Source organism: Astyanax mexicanus, chromosome 7 (assembly GCF_023375975.1).
Source record: "Astyanax mexicanus isolate ESR-SI-001 chromosome 7, AstMex3_surface, whole genome shotgun sequence".
Taxonomy (NCBI): domain Eukaryota; kingdom Metazoa; phylum Chordata; class Actinopteri; order Characiformes; family Acestrorhamphidae; genus Astyanax; species Astyanax mexicanus.
The window spans coordinates 33,909,839-33,928,988 of NC_064414.1; the positions used below are offsets into that span (position 1 = coordinate 33,909,839).

General features: G+C 36.2%; 1 protein-coding gene across 1 annotated transcript in view; it reads right to left on the minus strand.

Annotated features, from left to right (window-relative positions):
- The window catches only part of spock2 (SPARC (osteonectin), cwcv and kazal like domains proteoglycan 2), a 53,376-nt gene extending 36,494 nt beyond the window's left edge, over positions 1 to 16,882 (minus strand). The window contains exon 1 of the mRNA XM_015605860.3: positions 16,566 to 16,882. Coding sequence (XP_015461346.2) covers positions 16,566 to 16,754 — 189 coding nt within the window. The 5' untranslated portion in view covers positions 16,755 to 16,882. The remainder of the gene's footprint in view (positions 1 to 16,565) is intronic.
- Positions 16,883 to 19,150: the final 2,268 nt, after the last annotated feature.

The following is a 19,150-nucleotide window of genomic DNA, read 5'->3' on the forward strand; positions in this document are numbered from 1 at the left end:
CAGAATGTCATGATGACTTATAATGCACTCTAAATATCTCCATGTAACCAGGATTCAAGTAAAATAAATTATACTGGACAGACAGTAAAAAAGTAGTACCCTGATGTAATAAGTGGGGGTGGGTGATATGGCACGATATTTTAAGAGTAAAATATCGTTCACGATATTTAAAAATGTTGGCCATATTATCGCATAAGCTATGATATGGCACACCCCTAATCAATAGTACTTAAGCAGAAACCAATACTGAACCCTAAAAAAACAAAGCAGTGCATAAACAGGAAAGAGGTAGTATGGTTAAGATAGTGTCTCTACGACCATAAGTATGAAAGTGCTATAACAGAGTGAAAACAGAGAAAACAGAGAAAACAGAGGTTATTTTAAGTTGTTTGCTAGTCCTTTCCCATATGGGCTTGTCAGATTCACATTTCACACCAAATTAGGTTTGTTACGTGTTTAAAATGTTCAATGTTGTATTTTTTCAGACAGTATAAAATGAAAAAAACATGTTCTTTTAAGTAAATGTTTTCTACTCATAGGTAAACAAACCTTTGCCTATTTTATTATCTACCAGGATTATTCTAACACATATTTTGGAATAGTTTTTGCCTCAGGGAAAAAAAAAAAAAACATTTTCCTTCCCTATGTGAAATATGACCTAATTTAAGGGATCAAGCTGTGGGGTTTATGATGCATCTGCAGACATTGTGTCTGACAAAAGAATCAATGGAAAAATATTTAACCCTTTAAAACACCTAATTTCCTCAACCTTACATGGCATATGTAGCATATTGTTCATCAGCCTTTACTGACTGCTATATAGTAGCTAATAAGGTATACATCATAGTAAGAAACATCATAATATGTCTTACCATTTAAACTACTTAGTAGGGATTAAGATGTCAGTTGTTCTAAATCTAATTTTCATACTATCTTTTTAAAAAAATGGCTGCAAAAAGTTGATTTTAAGGCATCGCGGTAAAAGTCCACTCTTCAAATAAAGTAAATAGAGAGGTGGAACAGGAATCAAGAGGTGGAACAGACTTGAGGTTTACCTGGACACCTGAGTGCACTGGTCACATATCTCTGAGATTAGAAAGAAGCAAGCAGACTCTAATTCCTTGAGAGACTGAGATCTTCAAATGGTCTGTGGCAGAAAGTGACATTTCCTTAGTGACTGACTGTGTGACTGGCAGTGGCACAGAAGCAGGCGCTACCAGCAGACTGAAGAAACTGATCAGGAAGGCTAGTCAGCTCCCTGTAATCCCTGAAGCCAACTGCTGGGTCTTGTTATCTGTTATAAATTACCTCTATGTTGTTTTTTATTACAGCATTGAATCATATCATATTCTTATATTATATTATTTTTACTGCATTAAAGTTGCATATAATCTGAATATATGGATGCGTAGTCACTACGAAAAGATTGAGTCAATAGGAACACTTTTTTAATGTTTACTGTTTTATATACTTCTACGGCCTGATACTGCCTGTATTGTTAAACTTTACTTTTGTTAGTATTCTTTGTATCCTTAGACATGCCTAGTGTTTGCTACCACAACAATAAAAGTCTAATAAAAAAAAAATATATATATATTTTTTTACTTTTTTACTATATTGTATTTTTATATGCATCATTATATCTTATCCTTCTTTTGTCACTTCTATACTATTCATACCTGCTATTGGATGTCCAGAATTTCCCTCTGGGATTAAAAAGGATCTGTCTCTCTATCTGTCTATCTATCTAATGTACAGTTTATGTGAACAGTATTATTATTATAACTAGGGTAACTGGCCTTTCATAATGGATAAAAAATGTGTAAAAATATAAATAAATTATTTTTTAAAAATGGAATAGATTCATATAAGCTTTTCACATGACTATCGGAAATAAAAAATAATAGAGCATTTAATACTAAGATTTTACAGATTTCACATACACAAGGACAAGTGGCTCAATCCAGTAAATCCAAGTTGCCAAGGTGCCCCACCATCCCTATGCAAAAAGTAATTTAGTTTATACTAAAAAAACATTTTTTTCCTGAGTAGCTTCTGCACAGGTAAACAATCTCCTCCTGGCCCAGTAAAATCCTCCTAGCTATTACACTTCACCACACCAGGCTCTTCAGCCCCAATAACACTCTCTCCAACCGAAAGGGACTGAATGACAGCTCTGAAAGTAAGAGTGAGAGAGGAGGATACGGCAGAGGCAGGAAACCAAGTGATTCCTTTAAATCTGACACCAGAATCAGTCAATAATGCATTCTCCCCAAAAGCAACACAAAAAAGCGAGCGACCTGACTGGTGTGGAGCAGTGCTTGGCAGTTTTGACAGGTCATGTCAACCTTACACCTTTATCCAGCTCATTGGACCTGATCCCACTACACCGTGACTCATTACAATAGCTCTGCTCTGACACTCAGCTGAACAGCTGTGTGCCACTTATCACGGGCAGTCTTTATTACTTTTAAAGATGCATTCATAATTTGATGTACAGTTTGTTTGTTTAAAATCCACCTTATTTGTTTCTATGTATGTCCACATACTGAGGCTTATCAGTTACTACTTGGAAAAAAATGCTGATTGAACAATGATGGGACTAATAAATGCTCAGGTCTCGCTGCCAACCAGCAGTGAACAGTAACAAAGTAAATGTAATTTGATGCTGCAATTAAGTTGTGTATCTCTTTACTTTAGTGAAGTATTTTTATTTTGAATGACTTAACTTTAACTCTATGGAGTGAATTTTGTGCCAAAAGTTTTACGTAAAAAAATAAAATCCACAATCAAAATTTTAAGAATCAAAAGTAAAACATGTATGTTGCAAATTCAAAAGAGAAAAAAAATATATCAAATATATATATTTAAATATACTTGGTTATTTTATTATTCTTTGCACTTATTTGAAAATTATTTTAGTTTGGATTTTGCCAGTCTTTGCTTTCATTTTTGGATTTTTTTGGATTTTCTGTGGATTTTTGTGGATTTTGCTGCTAAAGACTTTTGCTTCTGGAATCTCTCCTTTGCTTCCGCTTCATTTTTTTGGTTCTGATTTTTGGCACACTTTTCACGGGTGGGCGGGGCTTAGAAGAAGGCGTTCCCCTTTAATATCTATTGGTCACCTACCCTGAACCCTCGTCTGAGACAGACCACGCCCACCCCGCCAGCTTCAAGCGCTCTTCCAAACAAGGCGGAGCGAACGGGGTTCAGCTCACAGCAGCACCAGCAGGTACTTTTCCAATTAAATTTCATACAGACGTTATGTTTAATGTTATATTTCTTTTTTAAGTAAGTGTTTAACTCTGTTAAGATGCTCATGTTAGCAGGGTGTGCTAAATATCCATGCTTAAATTATACTAGTTAGTTAGTGAACACTAACCTACCTAGTCAGTGAGTTAGCTAGTTTACCTAGGTTATCTGGTCAGCGAGTTAGCTAGCTACTTAACCTAGGTTATCTGGTCAGCGAGTTAGCTAGCTACTTAACCTAGGTCATCTGGTCAGTGAGTTAGTGGGTTAGCTAAGCTAGTTAGGTTACCTAGTCAGTGAGCTAGTGGGTTAGCTAAGCTAGTTATTATGCCCCAGGGTAAAGCCAAGTAAGTGCTGGTTACGGTTAACTAGCTAACTCACTCACTAGGTAACCTAACTAGCTTAGCTAACCCACTAACTCACTGACCAGATGACCTAGGTAAACTAGCTAACTCACTGACTAGGTAGGTTAGTGTTCACTAACTAACTAGTATAATTTAAGCATGGATATTTAGCACACCCCGCTAACATGAGCATCTTAATAGAGTTAAACACTTACTTAAAAAAGAAATATAACATTAAACATAACGTCTGTATGAAATTTAATTGGAAAAGTACCTGCTGGTGCTGCTGTGAGCTGAACCCCGTTCGCTCCGCCATGTTTGGAAGAGCGCTTGAAGCTGGCGGGGTGGGCGTGGTCTGTCTCAGACGAGGGTTCAGGGTAGGTGACCAATAGAGATTAAAGGGGAACGCCTTCTTCTAAGCCCCGCCCACCCGTGAAAAGTGTGCCAAAAATCAGAACCAAAAAAATGAAGCAGAAGCAAAGGAGAGATTCCAGAAGCAAAAGTCTTTAGCAGCAAAATCCACAAAAATCCACAGAAAATCCAAAAAAATCCAAAAATGAAAGCAAAGACTGGCAAAATCCAAACTAAAATAATTTTCAAATAAGTGCAAAGAATAATAAAATAACCAATTATATTTAAATATATATATTTGATATATATTTTTTCTCTTTTGAATTTGCAACATACATGTTTTACTTTTGATTCTTAAAATTTTGATTGTGGATTTTATTTTTTTACGTAAAACTTTTGGCACAAAATTCACTCCATATAACTCCACTACATTATATAAAACCTTTTGGCTTGTGTGCGCACACAAATACAGCAAATAAAAGAAGTATATATCAGTTACACCTACAGTGCAGGCCAAAAGTATTGGCAACCCTGCAATTCTGTCAGATAATACTCAATTTCTTCCAGAAAATGATTGCAATCACAAATGCTTTGGTATTAACATCTTCATTTATTTAGCTTGCAATGAAAAACACAAAAGAGAATGAAAAAAAAGTCAAATCAATTATCATTTTACACAAAACTCCAAAAATGGGCCGGACAAAAGTATTGGCACCCTCAGCCTAATACTTGGTAGTACAACCTTTAGACAAAATTTTCTGCCTTCTCCAAACTGCCATTTTGAGATCTCTCCACAGGTGTTCTATGGGATTCAGGTCTGGACACATTGCTGGCCACTTTAGAAGTCTCCAGTGCTTTCTCTCAAACCATTTTCTAGTGCTTTTTGAAGTGTGTTTTGGGTCATTGTCCTGCTGGAAGACCCATGACCTCTGAGGGAGACCCAGCTTTCTCACACTGGGCCCTACATTATGCTGCAAAATTTGTTGGTAGTCTTCAGACTTCATAATGCCATGCACACGTTCAAGCAGTCCAGTGCCAGAGGCAGCAAAGCAAATTAAATGAGCATTTTAATATCAAAGCATTTGTAATTGCAATAATTTTCTGGGAGAAATGGAGCATTATCTGACAGAATTGCAGGGGTGCCAATACTTTTAGCCAGCAATGTATCAGGGTATAGTCTACACTATGTTTTAAACATGTTTTGACATGTTGGACACCCAGCTACTCAGTACAAGTTTGTACAGTGTCTGAGCAAACATAAATTATGGAATGTATATAAATTGCTGGGTAGCAAACTGGTTTGCAAAATCAACTCAGTTCTGATTTACAAGGTCGATCTAAAATCTCTTTTATATCTAAACAAAACCTGTGATTATAACTGAAATATTCCTAAATAAATCAATGTTGAATCAAATCAGAAATCAAACTGAACCAATGTTGTAAATGTACAAGGCACATTCAAACTAGCATTATTAAAAAATATTTGTTTTTACATGAGGAAATAACCCTAGACACTTACAGTAATGATTATATTCCTTTTTACACGTTCATTACACATCATCAGTGCTCGTATGTAAACATACACTTGGCTGTGTGATTCTAACGCACTTCCACACAACTTCACTGTCAGAAAAAAACTAGGAAAAAGGCTAATTTCTTTACTAAACGCGAGTGAGATACAACTGTACAAAAATAAGGCACATCTTGTTTAACTACTCTAGCAGGCTCTAGTAACACTAAGTAAAGGAGACAAAGCTTGTTGTAATAGAACTGCTCTAAAACTACAGCATTTTTAAAACTGCTGGTGAAATTTAGGGTGGACCGGTGGAAAGGTGAAAAAGTAAGAAAATCATGGCACTTTTACTTTCAATACTTAAGCACATTTAAAGGCCAATACTTTTGTCATTTTCTTCAAGTGGAAGTCTAAAGGGAGGACTGCTACCTTTACTGGAGTAATATTTTAACTCGGGCAAGTATACGGTTTCTGTACATTCTGTACAACCACAACTTCAAGGACAAGCAAAACAACATTTTTGTTCCAGCACAGAAAGTACAAATAATTTTTTTCCCACAAAATGTCAGTACTGTACTGTCTTATTTTAGCTGTTGTCTTACTCCTCTGAGTGCGCTGAGACCACTCCGGGACAAAGTGGAAAGATGGAAATGTTAGGCACAGTTCAGTCGGAGCAGTAATAACCTTAGGAAGCTTGTAAATGGGATGAAAAGGCCTGCTCAGGGACATGTGAGAGCCGGGGCAGGTCTGAGCCTGGACTGGAGACTCCAAATTAGCCCGGGCCCGCCACACTCTGCACCTGCACTCTCCAGATAAAACGTCCAATTCAGCAGGAAAGGGCATGGAACCCAGTAGCAGCATGATGAAAGCCTAGTTTCTCTCGACTCAATTAAAGCCCACCAACGCTTTTTGGTCTGGAGCCAAGGCGCGCTGCTGTGCTCCCTCACACCTCACTACCACCCCACCACCACCCTCTCGAAATGAACTTCGTCAGCTGCCATATGAATGCAGTGCACCTCTGCTGCCTATTACAGCGTAACATCTAGTTTACATCTAAAATCTAATTTGCTCAATTTTCCCCTAGTCGAGCAGGAAAGATTAAGACTGCATGTTTGGTGTTTTCCTTTTAGTTTTTTTCTTTTTTTTCAAATTTAGCATTAAAGATGAATTATTAATGTTACAAAGATGTGAAAGTAGCTAACAGCCATCAGCCACTAAATAAGGGCCTAAATGATCATTTAAGTTAATAAATAATCTCCAGCCGACCTGTCTGTTTGTTACACATTGTATTTAGTACATTTTAACAGCTGCAAGTATGCCATTCAGTGGGACAAACCACATAGGAACTATTGTAAAAACTTTACACAGTTTGATAAGTGTTTAATCCACATGGCATTCATTAGCTTCAGAGCAAACCTAGCAAATATAAATTAAATGCTGAACTAGTAGAAGTATTGAAGTAGTGAAGCAGCAGATAAATACTGTCCCTCATTGGAAAACTGCTAGTTTTATCCCTGGTGATGCCACAGCCATTCGTAGTGAGAAGTCCCAGAGAGCATAACTGGCCTCACTCTGGATGAGGACTGCCTTTAATCAGTGATCAGTGAATGATCAGTGACACAGGGTCACGAAAGATCTTTCACCAGGAGGTAACCAGTCTGTCTGCTCTCCAAAAACCCATTTTGTCATGAAAACATGTTTAAGAACTGATCCAACGCCAAGACATTTTTTGTCATATTCAAATATTACATATGCATATATCTGCCGATGCAGATGTCAATACCCTTATGTATACTTGTAACATACAGAGAGACTAGACACATAACATTTATTTGACTTACAACTAAATTTAAGACTTTCTGAGAATTTCGGAATCACGGAGCTAACTGGTCCTTACATAGACAAGTCACAGCTTGTGCTGGGCGATATGGGAAAAATCATATCACAATATGGGAATTTTTATATCACGATAGCGATATATATCATGATATACCACATTTAACTATGTTTTCAGTTATTCTTCAAAAAATATGAAAAAATAATATCATTGCTTACTTTTTTCCAACTTTATTTTAAAGTGACATTAAACCAAACTTTCACAAATGAGAATTACTACCTTTTAGTGAAGTAATATATATGTATCAAATGAAAACAGATAAGGTAGATGCAGTAGCTAATTTTTTCAAAAGTATACAGGTATTTAAATTGAGATATCAAAAAAAACTCAATTAACATTTTGTAAAGTGTCTGTCAAATAACGTAAAGCAGCGTCATGTCGCAAAAACACGTTATGAAGCTATTTTTCAAAGATTACTTTATTATCACTTATATAAACCGAGATTATGCAAAGTGACCACGCCAACGTACATTTGCATGAATAATTGATGAAATTACTGTAGAAACGATAGGCGATAGGGACGATAGAAGGTGAGTAGCACGATAGACACTTTTCATCCCTATCATCCCTACAATATATATCGTCCAATTGCACAGCACTAGTCTCAGCTTTAAACCATATTTTCTAAATTAACAGGTTAAATTAAATCTATTCTCTAATTTAAGTGACAAAATTAAATAAAAATAGCTTAAATCAATGGATTTCAAAGCACCACAGCCACTGTCAGCCAATAAATACATTGGTTTGAAATATTGCCAATGCCAAAATACCGATATAATTCTGATATCATTGTGCATCTCTAATTTTTACACTACCACATTTAGAGTTGCATACAGGTCTAAAAAATAAACCTGAAATGTGTTAGGGGCTCTCTGCGTGCTCCTGGATAGCATCTTTCAGCACTTTACACATAGCAACCGAGCCAGCAATCGAGCTAATGGCAGAGCCAGCACCAAGTGAATGCAGATTTGCCTCCAACCTAAACCTTTTTTCAGCAATCCCAAACAGCACTCAAAAACAGTCAGTGAATCAAAATTCAGGGCTAAAATCATAGTCGTGCATCTGAAAATCCAGTTTATTTGGAGAAATAATGAAAAATTTTCTGTACAGACCCTACAGCAAAAACCTGCAGATTTGCCAGTGCTGAACATAAAGCAGGAAACTGGTGAATCAGCAGCTTGAATAAGAAACAGGTGCAGAACAAACAATCTGCGATTATGATGTGATCAGTAAAGTTTATGTCCCTTTTCACGAATCAGAATTAGTCAGGTTGGCTGTGTTCCAGCAATGCTTAATGCTGATCTGTCACAGCCCAGCTTTTAATAGCATATTTGGCTGCATTACCTTATAGTGCATTATCCATAATCATGGCCCATATGCTGTGCTGTTGTGATGGTGACAGCAACAAGGGTATTTCTCCACAGCCACGTAGCTACTGCCAGTCAGGGCATCGCCATGGGGTGTTCACAGGGCTGGGACACATGCCCAGCAGGCCTGTCACAAGTGCTCGCTCACAGCACTTCACAGCAAGGTATCTCACTTATCACTGATGGGGAAGACAGACACGTCAGCGTTTCAGCTGATCTTCATATGACAGCAGTGATGAGCAGAAGTGATAGAACTCAAGATCACTGGTCACTGTCATGCATGAACATTATATGTCCATTTTTTCTGTTTTATTTAGGTAATTATGTGAACCTGGCTGGTTTTTTTTATATTAGGGATGTACAAAATATTGAGAACTGAATTTTATGTGGCTGAAAATGTTTCTTTTTTTTTTTTTTGGTTTTTGCAATTTTTGAAAAAATAATTTCAAAATAAGTGAAAAGATAACTTTTTTAAATTATATTTTTGTAATAACATTTCTTAAAATATTAAACAGTAAACAAAATAGATTTAGGGTATTAAATTTAAAAATGTTATTCTACCTTGTTTTACTGTTTCAGAAAAAAACGTACAGAACCAAACATATTTTTTAGATTCTTTGGTATGTTTGAGATGTTCCAGTTTAGAATTTAAGAAAATTCACAGCACCTTGCAGATGGTGTACATTTATCTTATAGCTGCTTTTGTTGTATGAGCATTTCACAAAAAAATATAAATTAATTAATTAATTCAGAGCTAAATATTATTTATTTTTTATTAATATTATATATTAATGGTGAGCAATATGGCCCTAAACGAATCTTAATCACTAATCACAATATTTTAGGGTATTTCTGCGATAACGATGTTCTTGGTGATATCACAAAACATTAAATTTCATAAACAATAAAATACCAAACCCTGATTTTATATAAAATATTAAAAGCACAATAAAAAGTAACAAAAGTAAATGTAATAACAGCAACTAACGCTTTCAAGAACATTGCTTTTATCAGAATGATCAGTTTTTGTTTTTTGCAATATTATTGCATACAATATGAAATGACACATCCCTTTATATTATTATATTATACATTATTGGTTATCGATACTGATTACCCAGCACTACATCACAGAGGCTTTTAATCAGTAAACTCTGCTGGCACACAAACGCAGGCCAGCATGCATTTTGTGCATGATTAATGCACATGCTAAGCTAAATGAAATGAATCTCAAGATCAAGCTCTAAGTCTGCCAATAAAGACATTATGAACTGACATGATGACGCTTATCCGTCCTGAAAACCCCTCCCTGTCTTCAAATTAAGACATCCACCAAATGAAATGCTTCCTAAGCAGAAGCGACTCTCTGTCTACACACATATACTCACGCACACACACACTCAATCACGCAGCCTATTCCAGTGTGCATCTTAATGCCATGGTAATAACTGGTGAACTGGGGGGATTGAGGAGCGGACGTACGAAACATTTTTGCTTCATTAAAAATGTAGTGGTGGCATAACAGGTGCAAGCTGACACATCCTTCCGCTGCTGAGGGAAAGCACTGCTTTTTAATGAGCTCGTTCTTTACACACACATACAGGGAGAGGAGGGAGGGAAGGAGGGAGAGAGAGAGATTCAGCCACCAGAGGATTGGCTAGCTCAGTGCTCAGTTCCTTGTTTATTTTCAGTAGAACGGATTCACTCTCGCTTTCTGAGAAACTCTCTTTTAGTGGTTGGGGGAGGAGAGCCAATCAGGCAGGGTAACTGCTACATATTCCCAGATAATGAGCCTAATCCTATTATACCAGTGAGATGTCCATTAGAAGATGATTTTACAGGCAAAGAAAATGTATTCTGTTCTACTACCCGAGATTCATCTTCTCTCTTCTCCACATATTACCATATTACACATCTATCACACCTTTACACAATAAAAGTGCTAATATAAAGCTTGACCAAAACAAACAGCAGTGTAATAATGATTGTATTTGTATCTGGCCCAGAGACATCCCTTTTAAATTTGCCTAATCTGTTACACTGTCATTCATTTGGTGGTAAATACCAGCCATGAAATTAGATTGTATATTCTTCTTATATGGAAATGAATAAGAGAGCATGTCTAAAGCATTGAGAGTCTGAGGTAATATCCTTAGCTTTGCCTGATTCATATCACCAGTCATGCTGGGTCAATTTCACTCTATCTGCTTAAAAATCTGTAGCATTTTACGGCTAAAAAGTCAATTTCTTTAGCCTAAGGGAACTGCTAGTGGGTGCTTTGGAACAAACAACATTTAAAGAGTTTATTTGCAAAACCAAATAAAGCTAGATTTAATCGATAACATGTTTTTGTATTAACTTGTTTTATACTGAAATATATGACATGCCTAATCCTTAAAAGTAGGCATACGAATCTGTAAAATAAAAAATGTAGGCCAGACTACATAATATTCATGGCATTTATCAAATCAAATGTGTGCTTAAACCAAACCTTAAGTATCGGAAATAGATTGTTCATTTTATATTATATATTTTGTATATATTAATATAAGTCTATATTAATGAACTGGTCAAATAACATTTCACTTTGTTGCTACATCCTTTCACTCTTCCATCTTGTTTCACTAATGTTACGTAAAAGTCATTCAGACTCATAGAATGCTCAGAACTAAAAAACAAAGGCTTCTTATTATCCATGGATCAATGTTTTAAAAGGAAAAATGAATACTGTTGTTACTGTCTTACTATTTAGTAACCTGGAAATATATTGTAGCTGTCAGACAAAATACCTTGTACCTTCATTTTTGATATAATGTGAATCTCACTATTCATTTTTATTTGAAAACTAGGGTTAGGGTATATGAATCATTATGAACTGACCCACAGATATGCTTTAAAATGACTTGAAAAATAAGCTTACATTGGCTTTGTTGTTTACACTGACTTTGTCATTACATTGGTGACACATATAGCATACTTAAAAATAAAACAGACTCCTTGATTATTTTTACATGGATCTTCTATCAGTCTGTTATTGACACTCCTAACATCTCATCCCTCCCACATCAGTCCTCACAACAGCAAACTCAGCAGAAATCACGTCTAGGAGTTACTTCTGGACAATTTTTTTTTTCAGAAAATGATAAAGAAAGAGTTAAGTGCATTTCTGAATAAAAAAAAAAAATTGGACAGTTATTGGTAATCTAGACAAGGACATGAAGTTAGTTTTTGTCCTCCTGGAGAGGTAATGTGAACTGTTGGAATAAATGGCTGTTATATGAGATATCAGGTAAATGCAGCAGTTTGATGCTGTTAGATTATACCACCAGAAGGTAATTAGATTACTGCTTCTACTGAATATTCATAAGTAAGTGTTCATGACCTAGAAGTCAACAAAAATCATGGAAGGATTAAATCTATCTATAAAGAGGTCAGAGTAAAGGGGAAATAAAGCTGTTTGTCTGCATACATTTCACAAAATGAATAATTCATATATTTAGATCTTCAAAAACTAATAAAATGCAAAGAATATCCATTAAATATTAATGTGAAAGTGATATGCATATTATGTGTATATGTATGAGTCAATGTGTGCATGTTTGTGTGTGTGTGTGTGTGTGTGTGTGTGTGTGTGTGTGCGCCTTTCATGTTCTACTCTTTTGATTACTGTGGCCCTTCATTACAATGCTATTAGGTATTCAAGGCTTCACAACACAGCCTGAATCAATTAGGGTATAATTTGACTTTGCAATGATATGAACACCCCTTTAAAGATAAAACATTTCCTGGAAAGGAAGTTGTTTCAGTGCAGTGTTTGGGCCAGAACTGAAGCTGCAATAAATAACCAGGACTGTAAGGACTTGTATATTGTCAGTGTTTCTCACATTACAAACTATAATTACTGAAATCTAACATGTTGTATATTAAGAACAGGCAAAAATGTCCTCGAAATCTGTAAACTCACTGAATAGACCAAACACACCAGCAAAACAGGAGTGTCATATTCAATAATTCAGCATTTGCAAAAATAAACTATTTATGAAGGTACAAAAGGTCACATCAAATGGCTGAGCAAAAAAAAAAAAACATAAAATGAGATAATTGCATAATGGGCTGATATCCAGTGAGCTACTGTGCATTTCCTGCAAGTAATATACACAGGTTGTTGTACAGGTATGCCTTTGATGATAAATACAGTACTTACAGATGATGACCCCCTAACCCACCACCATATGCTGATGAAAGCATATTATACAGAAATGTATCCAAATAAATATTTTCTCCGTATTTTTTTTTTTTCAATTTACACTACACCTCCTACCCCTTGGTAGTGCTTTTAAGTCCCAAAAGTACAACTTATCTGCCATGTACTTGAAGAAGTATTGAGTAAACTGTCTCCTTACACCTGCAACAATTCTGTTTGTCTCTGTTATGGAGCTTTCAACTAAGGAAATAATGTACATAAACTATCAAATGCAGAAACAAGATGTTTACAGTCTACTATAGTTATGTTTAGAGTTAGAGTAAGTTTAGGTAAGATTAGGGTTAGAAATAGGTTTAGGTGTAGTAGGTTATGCTTAGATTTGGGTTAAGAGGTACATTCAGTTAAGGTTGAGATGTAGGTTCAGTTTAGGTTTATGCTGAGGTGTAGGTTTAGCTGATAACCTAACACTGGTTGCTTTGTAACACTTTAACTGTTCAATTTGTTTGATTTATGTTTTTCTTGCTCAAATCATTCATTCAAATAACTGTATGTGCAACACACAAAACCTACCACAACATACTTTGTGTTTAAGCCTGAATTTAAAGAATAATTTGTACAGGGATTCTCCAGTGTTCATTAAGGGCACCAAGCCATCTCACATCACAGACAAACACACAAACAAATCCACAAGAATGGCAACAAATCCCAAAGTGCTGTTTAGAGTAACAATTAGGGACACTGGGACCTTCCTCTCACCTGCATTATCACACATAACAATCAAAATATCTACAGAAATTCAGGGTCTAGAAAGGAAAAAAATAACTGGACAACTAATTCACAGGGACCAAAGCAGCCCTTTTTGGAGATACTATGATATTACTGAAGCGTACAGGGTTTGTTATTCTAGCCGTGCTCTAATAAATGTTGGATTTTGACTACATAGCATTTTCGTATGCAGGAGATAGTATGAGCCAATCAATATGCTTCGATCAGAGAATACAGAGGATGCTGTGAAGCCAAGCTGAAATCAAAGTCTTTTGTGTAAAAGTGCTGTGCCCATCCATTTATAATCCAGTTTTAATTTATTGTTAATCTTTTCATACCCATGTATTGAGTAGTTGCCTCAATTGGTCTCCTAGGCGTGTGTTTTACAAAGTCATTTAGATAATAATACACACTTCCAGCTTCTGAAATGTGAAACAAACAGAAATCATTGCTGGTGATCAGGCTAAATTTCTCTTTGGGTGTTTAATGTTTCATATTGAGATACTCAATACCCAATCTGCCCAAAACCTGCAGATATTTTTCACTCCAGAAAAGCATGGCCATAAGCATGCATGCTTCATACATTATTCATGTGCGTTAAGTGTTTAGAAAAGATATAAGGCACCGCAGAGTTTGCATTTAAGTAAATAATTCATTTCAAGGGAACAGGGTCAATTGTGTTGGATGATTCCTTAGTACTTTTTTTTTTCATGCACTGATTTAAGCATGAGGCCAGACTCTATACAGTGTTGTCCTGAAGTAAACTACTCAATCTTCTGTAATGTCATGAATCATTTTCTTAAGGGCATAAAGCAAATGAACTCAACTGTCCCTACTGTGTAGATTACATGTGAATGCCAACAGGATTAGAGTAATGGTTTTAAATTGTTATACACAATGATATCAGAATGATGTACTGATACATAAATAAAAACTGCTTGCTTCATACTGTATTTGATGTATTTAAATGATTTGGGTGACTCAAATGATTTAGCATTTCACCATTACAATACATTTGCTTTAAAGTAAATATGTAATAATGGCACAGACTGAGCATATAGAATTATTATATTTAAAATTGAATTAAATATATACTGTGTTATTTTAATTGAACTGATCACATTTTTGTCTTTTTACTGGAGCAGATTATTTTTTATCTGGGTCTGGGTTGGGGACCAGCAGCATTTTTGTAATAAAGCACTTCTAACATGAATTTAAACCAGGGAAATAAATGTCCCCCAGTTTAAAAAATCACCAATTTGTTAAACTCCAGTAGAGCGGAATGTTTAATAAATGTTATTCATTATACTGCATTTGGACTCTAATGTGAGTATAAGTGGATTTAGCCCCAGTGTATACATTTAAGTTTTTGCATTAGTGTTGGTCTTAGCACCAAGAGTCATTTGCACAAATAATATGCTAGTGCATGGGAATGCACTTTACGAAACTGCCCTTTTTGATATTTTTTATGATTAGTACATTATTTTTGTTGATAATAGAATACTCCCTCTAAATGAGCATACAGTGCTGTAATATCGCCCAAATTTTTAAATAACATTATCACAAAAATACCCTGAAATATCGTGATATTATTTTAGGGACAAATCGCACTTCCCTAAACGCAGCATTGTCTACATGCTTACAGAGTTGAAACAGAGGTGGCATTGTTCATGTTTTATTTACTCCCTGCAGGTTTAGGATGGTCTACACTGGTCTTTGATTGTCAAGGTGGTCTAAAAGGTAAAAAACACAGAAGAGCATATAGTAACATATAGTGTTTTCAACAATTTTAGTAATGCTTGGCCATGCTAGTCAACCAGCTTGATGTTGTCCACACTAAGTCAACCAGCATAGCAAACCTTGGTCATATTGGCTATCTTGCTTGGTCTGACTGATTATGTTTGTAAATAAGCTAAACCATCAAACTCAAACAAAAATTTAATTCTGTTCCTAGTGTTCTAATATTTTGTTGTTTTAGCCAGTTGCCTACAGGAAATAAGATCACTTATTTTGACATCTTCCCAAAAATCCCAAACATTTTCATATTATCCATACACACTAAGAAAAATAAGTACAGATTTTGCTGGGTACAAAGCTTGTGCTAGGGCCATACCTTACATTGAGGTATAACCGAGTACCTTTCAGTTAATGTCTTTTTTTGGACCCATGTTTTTGTACCAGTAAAGATTATAAACATTATCTGAATGTACCTTTTGGTTGGTTTAATGGTACAAATCTGTACTTCCTGCTGTTAGGAAAGACTTTGTACTTCAGAGGGAACACATCTGATCCTCTAAAGACCAATATTATACCTTTGAGGGTACAAATATGAAGAGGTACCTTTGAGTACAAGAAAGTTCTTTATCGTAAATCTGTTTTTTTAGTGTGTATCTGACAAAAGAACACACACATTTCTCACATACTATAGAACAGAGTGCATTTTAACGTTGTGGGCACCAACACAAAAGGTTTCCACAGGGTTGTCACTATGTAAGTGTGTTTTATGAGCAAGTGTTCAGACACATAAATACAGCTGCTTTCTCTGTTTACTTCTTTTTGTCAGTAAATATTCGTGTAACACATATACTACTCTCATATAATTAATATAGATTTTATTCACCATATTCTATCCACTGTACTCCATACAAACAGTTTAGCTAGCTATCTGAAGCTGAGCTACTTCATGCAGTGCTAAATTGAGCCATCCAGCTCTGACTGACTGACTGAGGCTGAGCTGAGCGGTGTAACACTGCAGCCCATCAGCCTACAGCCCTCAGCCACCAGTCCGGCTCCTCAACACCTCAGTCGTTTAGCTGGTGTGAAGCTCGTTCATTAATTGACCAGTCAGTGCTGGACTTGCTAACAGCGCACTTACATCTCTGAAGCGGTTCCAGTGCTTGATCTTGCGGCTGTACTGGGAAATGGTGGACAGCCACTGCTCGTCTTCCATGAAATTCCCGCTCTTCTCCGCATCTTTCCCGCTCTTCACGTCGCCCTGAACCGAAACACCCACGAGCATCACGAACGGGACGAGCAGGCGCCCCATGACCCTCAGCAGCACCATGACTCCTCACACGGGATGATCAGCAGCGCAGAGCGGCGAACAGCGTCCTCAGCTCCTCACAGACACACACACTGATGCTGAGCCTCCGCTGAAATGTGACCTGATTACAGGATACTGCTGCTGCTGCTGCTGCTGCTTCTTACTGCTGAGAGAGAGAGAGAGAGAGAGAGAGAGAGAGAGAGAGAGAGATTGGTAGGTAGAGTGAGGTAGAGAGAGAGATACAGAGAGAGATTGGTAGGAAGAGTGGGGTAAAGTAAGAGAAACACAGAGAGAAAGATTGGTAGGTAGAGAGAGATACAGAAAGAGATTGGTAGGTAGAGTGAGAGATAGAGAGAGAGAGAGAGAGAGAGAGAGAGATTTGTAGGTAGAGTGAGGTAGAGAAAGATTCACAGAGAGAGTGAGAGAGAGATACACAGAGAGAGAGATTGGTAGGTAGAGAGAGATACAGAAAGAGATTGGTAGGTAGAGTGAGAGATACAGAAAGAGAGAGATTGGTAGGTAGAGTGAGGTAGAGAGATTCACAGAGAGAGAGAGAAAGAGAGATAAACAGCGAGAGATACAGAACGAGAAAAAGATTGGTAGATAGAGTGAGAAAGGTACCATTGTTATGAAATTTTCATTATTGTTCAAGTTTGGGATTAACTTGATTATAATAATGGGCATTAAATAAAATAGAATAGGATTTTGTATACAGGTAATATAATCAATGTGTTGTATTAACATCAACTGGTGATTGGTGTGTCACAGTGGATAACACCACTAGCTGCCAGTGAGCTACCACATCATGTGGGAGACAGCAGTTCCCATTCCTTCCCATCAAGACTCTTAACACTACATTGGCCCTCCTCTGTAATAACCTTGCTAGTCTCTCTGGATAAGAGTGTCAGCTAAATGATGTAAATGAATGAATGAATGAATTAACTTACATAAAAAATAGAACAAATAAAGTTAAATATTAATAAAAAGGGGAGTTTAGGTAGAGGCTACATCATTGTCATTTTTAAAAATATAATAAAATGTTACTTGTATATTAAATCAAATCTATTTAATATAAAAAGAAGCGGAGGAACAGGAATAACAATGAATAACAAAGTCCTAAACAGTTGCTCTGTCAGTAGGCAAACACTGCAGCTTGGAAACACTTGATGTGTAGGTCAGAGGACTGGGAGAGCCTTTGTAAAACCTCCAGCATGTGTATCTTGAGGTAATACCTTTTTAAAATCATTCTGGCTGTGGAAACCATAATATTTTCATCTTGAACTTTTTTTTACAGAATATATACATTTTCTCTTTCACAGATTGTTAGTACCGTATTTAATTGAATCTATTCTTCCGCCGACCAGTAAAATGTTGACTGGAACACAACCGCCAGTGCATGATGGTTCCACCTTCTGCTTTTCATAAAGATCTGCACACTTATTGCTATAACTTCCACAGAAATTAATTAATTTTCAAAATTTGGTTGTGCCAATGCAGAATTTATTCTGAAGATTTTTGACTATTAAAGGCATATTTGTGCAGATGGTAGAACAGTGCACCATCATGCTCAATATTTCTGTAAGTCATTTGCAGTCAAAGAGGGGTTTTGATTTGCCTTTCTATCAATCATAATAACGATAGAAAGTTATAATAAGAAAGTTATAATAAAGTTATAATAAGAAAGTTTTTAGATTTCCAGACTTCAACTTCTTAATTACATCATGAACTAAGAAATCCTTCTCCAGCTCTCCTCTGCTCTCCTTTGCTGTGGGCAGCAAATATTTAAATTATTAATGTAGTTATGTATTTAGTTATATTAAGTATTTATGAAGGGAAGAGTAAAAGTTATCTTAGAGATAAATCTCTTGGAGTTTCTGAACTTTTTGTGTGGTACTCCTGTCCTTTTTTTAACTTAAAAAAATATTGCATAAACTGTTGGAAGGAGTGTTTTGTTTAACTTTAACTTTCTAAGAATTCTAGGAGATCTGTTTATCTTCTTCTTGCTTACTGGACTATTCACAGTAACAGACATTTTGACTGATGGGCCTTAACCTTTGCATGCCACTGCATGACAATTCAGATGCACTGTGATCTCAGGACTCCAAAAGCACCTATTCCAAGCATTAAATAAATGATAATTGAATAAATAAAGCCATGCCCTGTTCATTGGAACACCAGAGAGGGACGATTAGAGGCTACAGGCTCACAGCTGTTTAGGCCAATGCTGTAGGCCTATAACTCAAACACTAGATTAACTGATATGATGACTAACTGATCTAACTGATCTGAACCCCAAAGACACTTCTTTGTCCCCTTCCCCTGAGAAATGATGTGGAGTAATCTGTTTGCTGGATGCAATCAGTTTACACTGAATTAGGGACGAGGGAATCTTTTAAATTGAAATCCATACATGAGTG